Source organism: Siphateles boraxobius, unplaced genomic scaffold (assembly GCF_051911475.1).
Source record: "Siphateles boraxobius isolate OS27281-9 unplaced genomic scaffold, OSU_SipBor_1 9, whole genome shotgun sequence".
NCBI classification, from domain to species: domain Eukaryota; kingdom Metazoa; phylum Chordata; class Actinopteri; order Cypriniformes; family Leuciscidae; genus Siphateles; species Siphateles boraxobius.
In genome coordinates this window covers 10681375-10696389 of record NW_027509219.1, presented here as the reverse complement: position 1 = coordinate 10696389, position 15015 = coordinate 10681375, and the positions used below count along the sequence as shown (strand labels likewise).

Sequence of the window (15015 nt, the reverse complement as noted above, 5' to 3'; positions counted from 1 at the left end):
CAATTTTGACCTTAAGACCTCTTTTAAGGGTTAAGATGCTTTCTGAATTACTTTTTTCTTTACTAGGATTTTTGCTTTAATTTTAAGAGTAAACGCCCACATTTCTAAGAATTTTCTTAGAATTTTGTCACTAGGAGCTACTCTTTGCATTAAGATTCTTTAGGAATACGGGCCCTGAAGTCCAGTGTCAAGTACCCACAGTCAGTGATGGTCTGGGGTGCCATGTCAGTTGCTCGTGTTGGTCCACTGTGTTTTATCAAGGGCAGGGTCAATGCAGCTAGCTATCAGGAGATTTTGGAGCACTTCATGCTTCCATCTGATTTCATTTTTCAGCACGACCTGGCACCTGCTCACAGTGCCAAAACCACTGGTAAATGGTTTACTGACCATGGTATTACTGTGCTCAATTGGCCTGCCAACTCTCCTGACCTGAACCCCATAGAGAATCTGTGGGATATTGTGTAGAGAAAGTTGAAACGCCAGACCCAACACTCTGGATGAGCTTAAGGCCGCTATCGAAGCATCCTGGGCCTCCATAACACCTCAGCAGTGCCACAGGCTGATTACCTCCATGCCACGCCGCATTGAAGCAGTCATTTCTGCAAAAGGATTCCCGACCAAGTATTGAGTGCATAACTGAACATAATTATTTGAAGGTTGACTTTTTTGTATTAAAAACACTTATTTTATTGGTTGGATGAAATATGCTAATTTTTTGAGATAGGAATTTTGGGTTTTCATGAGCTGTATGCCAAAATCATCAATATTAAAACAATAAAACATCCGGAAATATTTCAGTTGGTGTGCAATGAATCTAAAATATATGAAAGTTTAATTTTTATCATTACATTATGGAAAATAATGAACTTTATCACAATATGCACATTTTTTGAGAAGGACCTGTATATATTAATACTTTTGGGATTTTGTTGTTAATGGAAAATTGTTGTTCAGGAATTTCTGATAAATAATGTCTTTTGTGTTCTATGCAAAAAATAAATTATGCCGATATCAAGATTATATGTCTTCATATATTCATGATATCAGCATGATTTTTTTTTATATTATATTATATATTTTTTTATTTAATATTTTTTATATTATATTAATTATATTAGGTATATTATATTATATTCAGCATAACAAAATAAGTGAAACCTTTAATTACATTTTACATTAATTTCAGAATTTTCTAAATTCCAATATTAAATTGGTTAATGTCCTATTTTGAGTTATATCCTTATTTTAATGGTATTAAAATAAGGAAAATAATATATATTATTAAAATATTAAAATATTTTAAATTAAAATATTTTAATTGATTTAAATATATTAAATAAATTAAAATATTTAATACCTTATTTTAATGGTATTAAAATAAGTTATATTTTCTAACATGTTTGGAGAAGCATAACTTGTTTGAGGTCTTATAAAATGGCACTCATATCTAAAATAGAGTGATATTTCACATGAGGAAGTAAAGCTGATAATAAGAGCAAGATTAATTTACCTTGTTTATCTCAGTCTGTCTCATGTCTATATATTTGAACGTAGTATTATAATTTTTATAGTAAATTGCAGAAATGCTTACACTACTTTGATCCACATAATGTCAGTTTATACTATAGATAAAAACTCATTGTCCATTACACAGATATACCCTCCAAAATAGGCATTGCATGGCAAATGTATCGCAATTTAGTGTTCAGTGTGTAATTCCAAGTTCATTCCTCTTTCAGCATCATTACTGTGGGCTCTGAGACACATGTGCCTTTAGCATGTAAGTTATGGCTCTCAGGGGCAGGATCGCCTACCCTGCCTGATTAAACGAATAAAATGAATTAGCATAAAAAATGCAGGCGCATTTACAAAATGCCGTAAACGCCGGCAAGGTATAATTTACTTACCACTGCAAAGGCAAGTTACTCAATCAATACCAGATGGAGATCAGGACGAGTTCAAAATCTGTTGTACCATCTGAAGATATAAGGTCACCCCTGTTGTAGAGTATTCCATCCTTGATGTGGTTTTTATGTTTTTAGATAATATACTATGACAATATAATGGATTATCATGTGTTTTAAAGGTGACCTTGATTGCAAGATTTTTTTGCTCCTGTTAACTATTTGCATTAAAATAAAGCTATTGATTCACTCTGCAAGAAATAATACAAAATATCCATAGCTTTAACCACTATCCATAAATCCCTAGTATGTAAATCCTTTAATTTCATGAGTTACGTGGTTCATGAGTTCACACTCACAAATATTCAGATAGAGTATGCGTATTTGGCGAGGGGAGAGCTTCGAGGTCGGAATTTGGCCCAAACCCAGAGTACTCCCCCCATATCTCTGGGTGGGATAGGAACCAGCCAATAGTGAGGAGTCGGGGTGGCGGAGGGATGCGAAAAACAGTTGAGGAACATAGGTGTGTAGGCCCTGTATAAATATAGGAGAGATAGAGAGAGAGAGAGAAAATTTAACATGTTTCCTGTACCATGAGGTTAGGCTGGTTCAGTGTTTTGCAGAGGATATCACTACCTACCAACACTAATAGACCTTAAAATAAGAAACTAAATCAACACTTCATGAACAAAAGAACTTCCAAGCAGTATAATAACTGTCCATGGAAGGCCTGAGTGAGAAGCTTCTTATATTTCCTGGATTAGGGAACTACTACGGAACCCCTCGTCCTGTTCACATCGGTCCAGAAAGCCCTCCCATCACCTACCAGGAGCACCGCAACCTGCTGAGAAACTTCCGTACTCGTAGCAAGTCCCTCAGCAACCTGGAGAAGGCAGGCGAGGAGGGTGACAACAGTGAGGAGGACTCAGGTCTATCAGGTAGGAAGAATACCTACACATTTATAGATATGTATACGTAGATGCCTCATTCGACCACTTAAGACAAGTCGACACGTCCGCCATCTTGGAACGGTTAATATGATGCTGTTTATCACTCACACTAACAAATCAATGAATATGCCTCGAAAATGTCAGAGCATTGTACAGTCTATGGCTGTGAAAACCACTGAGTTATAAATAACCTTTCAGAGATGACAATGCGCTGGTTTGTGTTTCTGTGTATAACACAATGTGTAATATCCATATGCAGAATTATCACATTAATGATAAACTAAATGCTGTAAAAATCATGTTATTTACCCAATTTTTTTTATTGTGTCATCATTTACTCACCTTGAAGTTTTTCCAAACCTCCTATGACATCCATAGTATGGAATAAAATGGAAGTTATGAGGCACATCTACGGTTTAGTTCCCCATATTCTTCAAAATATCTTCTTTTGTGTTCAGCAGAAGAAATAAATTCATACAGGTTTGGAACAACTTGAGGGTGAGTAAATGATGACAGAATGTAAATTTTTGGGTGAACTATCACTTTAATGTCTATTGCAGATACATATTCATATATGTGAAGAACTAGGTTGCAGATGCACAGTCAATATAAACACATCCGTATATACACATCCACTGCCCCTTGTGTGTTTGTTCATTAAGTATATTGGCAAATTTGATTTTGAGAGTACAATATTCCCTTTCAATTTATTTGTTTTACTATATTTAAATCCTCTACATTTTCTCTCAAAATCAGAGTGGACAATACAAAAAATGTGTGCAGATTGATTTCTGGTCAGAGAAGCACTGTAATAGTAACCGTGGTAGGCCAACAGATTTGACAATTGTCTGTCTTTTAAATGTCATATGAATGAGTCATTGAAGCAAAACTTGCTGAATTTTTAAGGATTACTTATAGTAACGTTAACTTGCAGTTCAGTTTGTGAGTTCATTGAGGAAGTGAAGGATTCATCATGCTGATTCAGCTCTGGTAATTTGTAAACCGACTTGATTTGAACCATTTTGAACTATTCAAAAAGCAACAATAGAGTCATGAAATTGGACTACACCTGTCACAGTTATCGGGACTTATTCATCTTTAGTTTCACTTTCATGGACTTTCAGTTTGTTTTCAATCATCGCATGTGTTTTTTTTTCCCACCACTCATCAGTTGTCATGTGCACTCATCAGATCATCACACCTGTTCCTCATCTCCTCATTATCACTGTGTATTTAAGATCCTTACCTTCACTCTGTGTTTGTAGGTTGTTGTTTGTGTTACACACGCACGCACGCACGCACGCACGCACGCACGCAAGCACGCACGCACGCATGCACGCGCGCACGCGCGCAGTTACTTTTTTTACTTGCATTTTGTTTATAGAAACCTTTTTTAATTCACCTTCATCTTCATCCTTGTGACAGCACCTGATTGCGTGTTATGTTGTTGTTTTTTGTGAAGCCTGGGAGGACAACTGCACTGCAAACACAAAAGGTGCATTTTTCTGTACAAACATGTCATCTAATTAAATTCAGACTGCAAGATTACAACTTGTGTGACAATATAACAAAATAATTTATGATTTTTTTTTTTTATTAAATTTAAAGGGTAAATAAACCCCTGGTCAGAGCCTGACTCCACCCACTAGCAATATTTGAAAAATGCTGGAAAAGTGGGCAGAGCTCAGCGGAGGGGGGGGAGTGCACCTGAGATGCATCTCTCTGTAGGCAAGGACGTGGTAAGCTGGTACCCTCTGACATCAGAGGGTACCACAACTTCTAATAGGAAGATTCAACTGCAGTAGCCACCGTTCAACCTGAAGAGGGCAGCACTCTGACGTTTTTACACCATATATTCTAGAATTAAAACACTTTAAACCCAAATGTCAAAAAATGTACTCGAATCAATGAACAGCATTTATGAAGCTCCATTCTTACAGATCATTAACTAAAAAAAGTTGTTTATTGTTTAGTTACCCTTTAAAGGACAACGTTTATTTTTTAAAGGATTCAAACCACATCGTCTCCCTGTTTTTCCATTGTATTCTGGTGATCCTGAATTGAGTTATGAAATGCTGTCATTTGTGGTCTGAATTACAAAGTACTATTACTATACCTCAGAATGGACACAAATCCTCTAACCTATGATAATATGGGCTATAAACACAAAATAGCCAATTTCTTTGTCATTTAGCTTTTGAAAATTTTCACAATTTTGATAAGTGATGCCATTCTTAAAAATGAACCAGATCAAGTTAAAACGTGTGTGTGACATGGCGATGGTAGACCACGCTCCGACAGCCCCAACATGGAGTCCTTCCATCCATTTCGGTCAGAGGCTGCAAGTCTGCAGGCCTCGACGATGTTCAGACTCATTTTGGCCAGATCCTCTTCCAAGTTGTTGAACCATCTTTTCTTTGGTCGCCCTCTCCTCCTTGTCCCGTAGACGTGGCCGAATAGAGTGACATTTGAAACTCATTCTGTTTTCATTCGGACCATGTGTCCAAAGTATCCAAGCCTCTTTTTCTGAATTCGCTGCACCACATCAATTTCCATCAACTCTCTACTTATGTCAACGTTTCTTATTCGGTCTCTTCTTGTCACCCCTTGGATTTTCCAATTCCAATTCCACAGTCCAATTCTTCTTCTGTGGTCCTGTTCTGTAGAGGCGTCCTCACTCTCCTCCCAAATACATAAATTCTTCTACCTGCTTAAGTTCCTGGTTCTCTATTTGGATGAATACTTTGGTCTTTTCCCATCCAATATGTTGTACTTGTGTCTTTCCTGTGTTGACTTTCATGCCCATCCTTGTACTCTCCTCTATGATTCTGTTGATCATTACTTGTAAGTCATCCTGGTTTTCTGCCAAAGCTGCAATGTCGTCCGCGAATCTGAGGTTGTTGATGATTCATCCATTCATGACTGCTCCTTCCTTCGCCTCTTCCAGCGCACTAGCCATGAACACCTCTAAAAAGATGTAAAAAAGAAGTGGAGACACCATGCAGCCCTGTAGTACTCCTACTATTGTTTCGAACCATTCAGTCACATCAGCACCTTTTCTTACAGCACTGAATATACCTTTATATAGACTCTCTAATATTCTGACAACTTTTTCCTGGGTATCCTAATCTCCTCGTCACATTCCACAATCCAGCTCTCCACACGCTATCAAATCCTTTTTAAAGTCTACATAGCATACAAATAAGTCCTTGCTGAAGTCAGTAGACTTCTCAGCTAATTGTCGGTGTCACAGTGTCTGGTTTGTGTTCCCCGGGTGTCCACTAGAGGTCTCTTCCCCATACTGTCACCATTCACTCTGGAACTGCATACCCCACAATCCTTGTCTGTACCAATCACTGTTCATTGCACTCAGCTGTTCCCCGTCATCATTGTACCCAGCTGTTACCTGTTATTCATTGTTAGTTCTTTGTTTTATACCCTGTCTGTGTCAGTGTTTGTCATGGAGTCCTTGTTTGATGTCCGTGCACTTCCATGTTTCCATGCCTGTACTGTTTCGTGTTTTCTGGACTGCCTTTGTTGGATTTTGACCTTTTGCCTGATTTGGATTATGATTACCCCAATGAATTGCTATTGGATCTTACATTTCCTGTGTGTGTGTTCGTGACAGTCGGAGCGTGAATATTTGGTCCATGTGCTCCGTGATGTTCTGAAGCCCGGCCTGTTCTTCGGAAAGGAATTCTTTTCTTCTTTATTCTTTCCATAATTATTTTTGTGATGATCTTGCAACTGTGGCATAACAGGCGTATGCCTCTGTAGTTATTGCAATCCAGTTTATCTTTCTTTTTGTATACGGGAACAACCGTGTTTTAAAGCTAAAACATACAAGTCCAAAAGTGTGGCGGTAATTTTTGTGACATAAAAATAGCCAGTTTTTCTCTTGTCTTTCATGCTCAAAGTGACAGCAGAGTAGTTACCAGGCAAACAATAGAATATAGCCAGCTTTTTCAGTCTCTTTTATCCCTCTCTATTGTCAGCCCTAACATATTCTCTTTCTTCTTGAGAAGCCTACAAACCTGCATGCCTTTTGTTGTATTTCAGGTTTTCTTGTCATTTATTATTATTCCACCTTTCTCTGACATTTGGATCTGAGGGGACTGTGTGGTCACAAAACACAATATATCACAGAGGCTTGTCACGTCATTACACAGGATTATCCTGTTATTAAACCCACGGATTTGATCATTTGAATGTCTATTTTTTTCTGGTTCAAATGCATGATTGAAGTACACATGACTTGTATACATGTTGGGTTTTGAAGATAGACAAAGTGCAAAAAATGTTGCTTTTAGAGCAAACAAAAGGTCAATATGGGATCAATCTAAGCCTGTTTCCCCCTGAAATCCATAAAAAAATAGCTTTGCCACTGTTTCTTTTGCAACAAAATGAGAGCACCAACTTTCCCAAGACTGCTAACTAGTTGTGAAGACCTTTGAGAGACTTGAATAGCTCAGATCCTAGTCATATGTGCCATATGTCAACCATATGTGCTTACTGCAATCTGCCCACCAGCCACACATTTGTGAGGATACTATTCTGACCTACATACTTCACAGGGCATGGATGCTCTCACCTTGAAAAAGATGGCACCACTGCCTGGATTATGTTTGTCTGGGTATGTTTTATTTTATGACTTTTCCAGTATCCTAAAGGTCGTCACGTATACTGGCTTGACTTGTTAATCCAGATTCAAGAGGCTTGAAGCAGATGAACGATAAAATCACATTTAAAACCCAAGGAACAATAACGAGAAATACCAGCTCAAAATGTTAACACAAGACAATGAAAAGAGGAGTTAAATACAGATGACAACAAGGGACTAATGATAGACAGGTGCAGGTGATTAGTTGACATGGTTATAAACAAGGTTAACTATAGAAACTAACAGCAATGGAAACACAGGAAACTGGAAATGAACATAGGCACAAGAAGACAAAAGATTATCAAAATAAGAGTCCATGAAAACAGAGACAAGGCAATCGTGACAAAGGTACACTAGGTAACTTTTTATTTGTTAAAAATTAACGAAATTTAAATGAGTCCTTTCATAATCAATCCATCTTCCAAAACGGTGTTTTTGTCTTACCCTGATTCACTATGACAAGCCTATTATAAGTGTTTATTTAGACATGACTGTATGGTTTTCACTGGAAATTGTGTACACACGTGACTCGCCTGTGCGTGTCTCGTCATATCCGTAAATAGAGAAAGGGTTCTCTGACTACTTTGACGTGTGTATGGCTTGGGAGTGGCAGAAGGTAGAAGGTCGACATGGAGAAGCTAAATCTCCAACCTCAGTGGAATCACCCATTTAAAAAAAAAAAACACTGAAGAGAGGAGAGTTTACTAAATAAAACAAAACTGTATATAGCTTGTAATAAAACGAGAATCAACATTAGCATTGCTTTTCGGAGATGGTGAGAACTGATGGATTTGACATTTTGTAAAAGTGATGTAAAGATGGCTAAACTTCAGCTAATCAGCTTGAGATCCTTTCATCTAAATTGGTTATATCTCTTAAGCCTAGTAGTGAATGTTTTATGAGCAGTAAAGGATAACATTATTCATCCGCACGCAGTCACAGAGCCAAAGCACAACCAACGTTTATCAACAAAATGCATGCAGTTTTGTTTTTTAAGTACTAAAAGATACATAGTGTACCTTAAAACAGATTTAACAATTTGATTTACACTTAACATTAAGAGGTAAATTGAAATTTCAAATGCAAACTTCATGGGTTCAATTCTCAGGGAATGTACTGTATTGTACTGATAAATGTAAGTCACTTTGGTTAAAATCATCTTCCAAATGCATAAATGTCAATTTACTCTAACACTTACTTTTTTTTTCTCCTGTACATAAACTATATTGAATATACTGTAATATATGGTATAAATATGAAATAATTTATGGCCATATCCATCATGATGACTAAAATAGCATCTGTATGTCAGAGTTCATGGTATAATCCCCCTCCTGCTGAACGTCAGTGCTGTTAAAGCAGATAGAGTGTGTTTGTATGACACCACAGCCAAGGGTGTATATGTTTGTTTGCAGCAGGGCTTATGATTCTAGTGGGGATATGCTAATTACCTCAATACAGAGTGCAGGTTGCAGATGTTCATGTCCCAGCTGGGGATCCTTCATTTGTATACTAGCAATATGGTATTTCAGGTGATATAAGAGGATGTCTTTATATTAATGAATAGTTGTTGAATGAGAGACCGGTTCAGTTTAATGGCCAAACAGCTTTTTCTGTGGATGATTGTGAAGCCGGTTCTATACGGGCAATGGCTTTTAAGTTGGTGTGGGTTACACATTATAAATGTACAAAAAAATGTTTAAAGTTAGCTTACCATTTAGCTCACTTTTAAAAAGAGCAGTTGTTATGGAAATGATATACTTAAAAAGAATATACTTAAGTGTGAACTAAATGTAATGTTTTGGACACTTAATTGCATGTTGTTTAAATTTAAATATTTAAAATACATGAAATTTAATTTCATGATTACTTCTATTGTCTTTGAAATATGGTTAAAGTGTGCTGACATTTATATACATTAATATACTTTAATATAAGTAAAATATACTGTAATGGAATTTCTATTTAAAACTTGTGTCATGTATTCAAATATATTTGTAATGATGCATTTTTAATGATGTTTTTTTTAAACTATATTGACTTTAAAGGGGTCATGAATAAAAAATGAATATTTTTTTTTTAAATTGGCAAAACTGTTAAGCAATCATAGCAGTGGACGTTTACTTCCAAGCCTTGAATGCGACACGTCCATCAAAACGGAGTGTTTGAAAGAGAGTCAAAAACAGGATAGAAAATAGCTTATTTCGTCTAAATTAGGATTTTTTTAAATGTAAATATCTTGATAACATTATAAGTGGACCTCAGAAAACATTATAAAAAAAATATATAAAACAAATGCAGTTCATGAATGTAATATTAATTCTCTGAACACAGTTAAATTCAAGCACTTTACATGCGCTTTAGTATGCTAGTAAACACATAATTCTTTAAGGCACAACAAAAGATTATTAAACCGTAATGATTTAAAATGTACTTTAAAGAAAAAACTTTCAATGTGACATTATTACAAAGTGCACTTTTGTACTAAACACTGACATGAAAGTGTGCTCTCTTTAAGTACACTTGATATTATATATCTGCAAGTACAGAAAACCCAATTGGAGGACTGAAACCATTGTCCAAAACAATGACATTTAATATGCGCTTCAGCGATGATGTCCATCTTTGACTGTGTCAGTGTCTATTTGGTGCTCACAACATGGATAAAATAAACATGTCAGCAGTGACAACGTTTTTCACTGTCCCCAAAAAGGATCCTGAAGTAGCACTATGTAAAATTTGTAAAACAGAGATGTTGCAGGTTCCCGAAGAACTTTACTACGACTAGTTTAATTAATCACCAGACAACACAACACCCTGACTAGCATACAATTATCCAATTACCTGAAAGTTATTACCCAAAATGTATGTTTGTTTTTCAGTTAAATTTGTAATTTCAGTTTTGGTGTTTCAGTGAAAAATTTATTTCAGTGCATCACTACTTACTTATGCTATGAAGCAACAATAAATGTCAGAAGACAAGACATTTCAGAGTTCAGACTACAAGCCGACAAAACTGTCCAGTCAACTCTTTCATAAGTTCACTTGGGTTTTGTTTGTCTGTGCACTTTTGTCAAGCCCTGGTGTCTTCACCCCATGGGTAGTGGCATAGATGACAGAGGCATCGATAAAAGCATGACATTGAAGCCAATCAACATACCGATCTGCCTCTATGGATTCAATGCAGTCTCTGTCTCTTAGATGCTGAACCCTGCGCACAGTACATTACACAATTGACACTGAAGCGATTTCCTTTAGAATGAATGAGGAAAACTTGGTATTGCTTTTTAGTTACAAAGTTTTGTTTTGGGAATGACAAACATTTAATCACCATAGTGAACCTGCTATTTTATATGTATGGAATACACTTGATTACTGATATAGTGATAAACACTGTTTTCCTTACCTTAATCATTATTTTTTTAAACATGTTTTTGTAATATGTTTTTCAGTGTAAAAAGTTTACAGCTTTACAGTGATAACAGGAAAATTAAACAATGATGCAAACAGTTTATTTCGGCTGTACAGCAGCTCTAAAAGAAAATAATGTCATAGTTCAGCTGATGTCAGTTCAGTGTTGATTCAGTTCCGTTGTGAAGATCATCAATTATTAAATTAGTTCATTTCATCTATAAAGCAGTTCTGCAGAATGGTGTCATCGTCTAGCTCAGTTCCGTTGTCATCCCATAGTGTCAGTGCAAATGAACGAACACAGTGTCATTATGATTCAGGCCGCATAAGTCATAATTATATTGTGGATCGGTAGCATTCAAATATTTCATCAAGTTCCTTTGGTTGAAGATAGGATTCATCACGCCAGTATGGACACCGAGCTAGTCATAGGTTCAGAGGACTTGTCTGGTTCTCGTGGTCTTTGCTGAGGATCTGTGCCGATGGCTGTCATGTAAAATTACAGCTACAGGGACTTCAATGACATTGCATTCTTAGAATTGCAGCTATAACAGCTTCCACTCTTCTGGGAAGGCTTTCCACAAGATTTTTGAGTGTTTCTGTGGGATTTTTTTGCCCTTTGATCCAGTAGAGCATATGTGAGGTCAGGCACTGAAGTTGGACGAAAAGGCCTGGTTTGCAATCTCTGTCCTGGTTCATCCCATGGGTTGTTCGATGGGGTCGAGGTCAGGGCTCTCTGTGGGCCATTCAAGTTCTTCAACACCAAACTCATCCAACCATGTATTTATGGAGCTTCCTTTGTGCTCTGGGGCACGGTCATGCTGGAATAGAAAAGGGCCTTCCCTAAACTGTGCCCACAAAGTTGGAAGCATTGCATTGTCCAAAATATCGAGGTATGTTGAACCATTAAGAGTTTCCTTCACCAGAAGTAAGGGCCCTATAGCTAACATCTGAAAAACAGCCCCAAATCTTTATCCCTCCTCCACCAAACTTACTTACCATTTGGCACAATGCAGTCAAGATACTGTAGGTAGTGTTTTCCTGGCATCTGCCAAACCCAGACTCTCTCATCAGACTGCCAAACAGAGAAGCGTGATTCATCACTCCACAGAACACATTTCCACAGCTCCATAGTCCAGTGGTGCCGTGCTTTACACCACTTCATCTGATGCTTGGCATTGTACTTGTGATGTGAGGCTTGCATGCTGCTGCTCGGCCATGGAAACCCATTCCATGAAGCTCCCGCCGCACAGTTTTTGTGCTGGTATTAATGCCAGTGGAAGTTTGGAACACTTCAGCTATGGAATCAGCAGAGTGTTGATGAAGTTTACGCCACTCTGTGACTTTACGTGGTCTTCTGCTTCATGGCTGAGTGGCTGCTGTTCCTAAATGCTTCCACTTTCAAATAATACCACTTACAGTTGACCATGGAATATCTAGCAGGGATGAAATTTCATGAACGGACTTATCGCAAAGGTGCGATAGGTATCAGCCTATTACAGTACCACACTTGAATTCACTGAGCTCTTGAGAACGACCCTTTTTTCCACAAATATTTGTAAAAGCAGACTGTCTGGATGGGTGCTTAATTTTATACACTTGTGGCAATGGGTCAGATTGAAAATGATGTGCTCTGTCTAATTACTGAGTTAATTTCTAATTGCTGAATTAAACACTATTTGATCAGTTCAGCAGTTATAGTATTGTAAACGTATTTAGCTGACACGTACGTTGAGTTTTAATGCTTTATGGGGGCATTCCATAGACATAATGATTTTTATACTGTACAAACTGTTTATCCTATCCCCTAACCCTACCCCTAAACCTACACCTTTTTAAATTTTCAGAAAACAACACTTAGTATGATTTATAAGCTGTTTTCCGAAAACACATAAGCTGTTTGTGACCAAAAAAAGAAAAGGATTTTGGAAATTGCCATCTTTGTAGGGACATTTTGTCCCCATACCGTAGAGTGTACCTGAACTACACACACACACACACACACACACACACACACACACGCAAACTCAGGTGACATAATGAAAATGTAAATAGCAAACTATAAATAGAAACCTAAATAATGGTAATGCACAATAATAGTTTATTTTTGCTGTTCTTGCTTTCATGTGTCCAATAGGAGAAATAAACCCATTTAGTACTAAATAGAAAAGAGAATGACTATGAATAATAATTCAATGAATGTTCAAATGGAAGCTCTCAGACAGAATAGTCTTTGTGTTTCAGTAAGCCGTGTTATTTCTGAAGTCTTTTTTTCTCTTCATTGGTGTTTTAGGTGGTTCGCTTGGGGCGAGCAGTGCCCCCGTCCCCACATCATCCCCCAGCCAATCACGAAACTCAAGTGGAGGAGACGGCAGTGCCTTGGAGAATGGGCTCGGACCTCGTAGAGGAGCACGGGTGACAGGGTCGGAAAACTGGGAGTTGATGTACAGCGACTCAGGGAATGCCTATTACAAAGAGTAAGAAGATAAATGATCACTATGAATGATTTATACTGTGTTAATCCCTAGGCTATAGACCACAAGATTAAGAACACTAAAAACACAGCTGGCTTTACTTCAGGACCCTATTGAATCTCTTGATTCTATTGATTTTACAATAGAATCAAGGGATAGTTCATCCAAAAATGCAAAGCATAAATGGGGTCCAAAACTGTTTTTTGCTAACAAGTGGCCCCAAAATTGGATTCTTCTTCATATTACACTAGTGAGCCTTCCCTTACCTCTCAAACCACCTTTAAACCTAACCATACCACAAAACATGTCCCGAGCTTTACTTGTACCCCAGCTCAAAAGCAGAAAAAGTGTTTTGCAATACAACATGAACACACTCAGTACATTGTAACTATAGTAGTATGTATACGGTAGTTAAAGACTAATATAAAGTGTGACCCAAATATGTTTGTTGAATTACTAAAAGTCTCTTAAATGCAAATCTGTTTGTTTTAATGCAGTTTGAGTCATATTATATTGACCTTGCGTATCTTTGATCTTGGTTTTGATGATGAGGGAATGTCACACAACCTTTGCTGATTGACATCTATATAATTTGGCTTCAATTAAGACACCGATGAATTTGCAGTACAGTATGGTAGAGTCTGATTGGATTTTGACATCAAGAGATATGGAAATATTTTGTCCTCCCATTTAAAAATGTAAGACTTTTTTGCTATCTTAACTATGCACAAGTACATGATTAGCTGCTTTTTTATTACGCAGTCGATAAAACAAGGTCATAACTAAAAACCTGCCATACATGTATTAGCAACACAATTATTTTAAGTGTGATATTTTAATTGAGTAGAACTGCTTACAGTCATGCACAGTGGTGTTTTAAATGACAACACTGACATCTTGTGTTATGTGTTTGTCCTGCAGCCATCATCTAAAGCCATCCTCTTGGCTTAATCGCCCAACTCACAGCAGAGAGAATGTCTGTATGTCAGAATGTAAGATTCTATTCTATTCTATTCTATTCTATTCTATTCTAATTCTAATTCTATTTATATTTCTATTCTGTTTCTATTAGGGTTTAAGTCTTACAGTTTTAGATGTAAATAACAATTAATATTTAGTATATGCACTGTATAAAAGTTCTAGTCCACACTTTTTTTTATGTAGAGTTTTTATTATCTTGTAAATGCACTACTTCCTGTGGTGCGGAGAGGGGCGACTGACCGATATACCTGATTGAAAGACAGATGTTCATGCAGCTATTAGGATATTTGCTTGATAAAAAATAAGTGAGGTGTCTTTTGGATGGGTATATAATAAATAAATAAATAAATATATATATATATATATATATATATATATAGGGCTGTCACAGTGTGATTTTTATGCCAAATGGTTAAAAACAAAAATTGCACTTTTAATCATCATTGAAGCTTACCATACATGAAATATCACCCATGAGCAAAACATATTTCCGTTTTAAAAAAGCTATTCAAAAATGTTTGTAAGGTAGGCCCATTCTGGTTATTTCTACAGTTGATCATTTCAGGTAGTGAAATTTGTGTATATTTTAAAACTACCCATGTATGTAAGATTTAACATGTTCTTAACCCAAGTAT

At 36.8% G+C, this 15015-nt stretch overlaps 1 protein-coding gene across 8 annotated transcripts in view; it reads left to right on the top strand.

The window, feature by feature from the left end:
- Positions 1–15015, top strand: part of magixb (MAGI family member, X-linked b) — a 102061-nt gene that overhangs the window by 52647 nt on the left and 34399 nt on the right. For 7 of the 8 annotated variants that reach the window (XM_077224353.1, XM_077224352.1, XM_077224351.1 and 4 more), the window contains exons 5-7: positions 2669–2842; positions 13219–13402; positions 14321–14391. In XM_077224353.1, the coding sequence (XP_077080468.1) occupies positions 2669–2842; positions 13219–13402; positions 14321–14391 (429 nt within the window). The remainder of the gene's footprint in view (positions 1–2668; positions 2843–13218; positions 13403–14320; positions 14392–15015) is intronic. The other variant, XM_077224354.1, reaches the window with a different exon arrangement.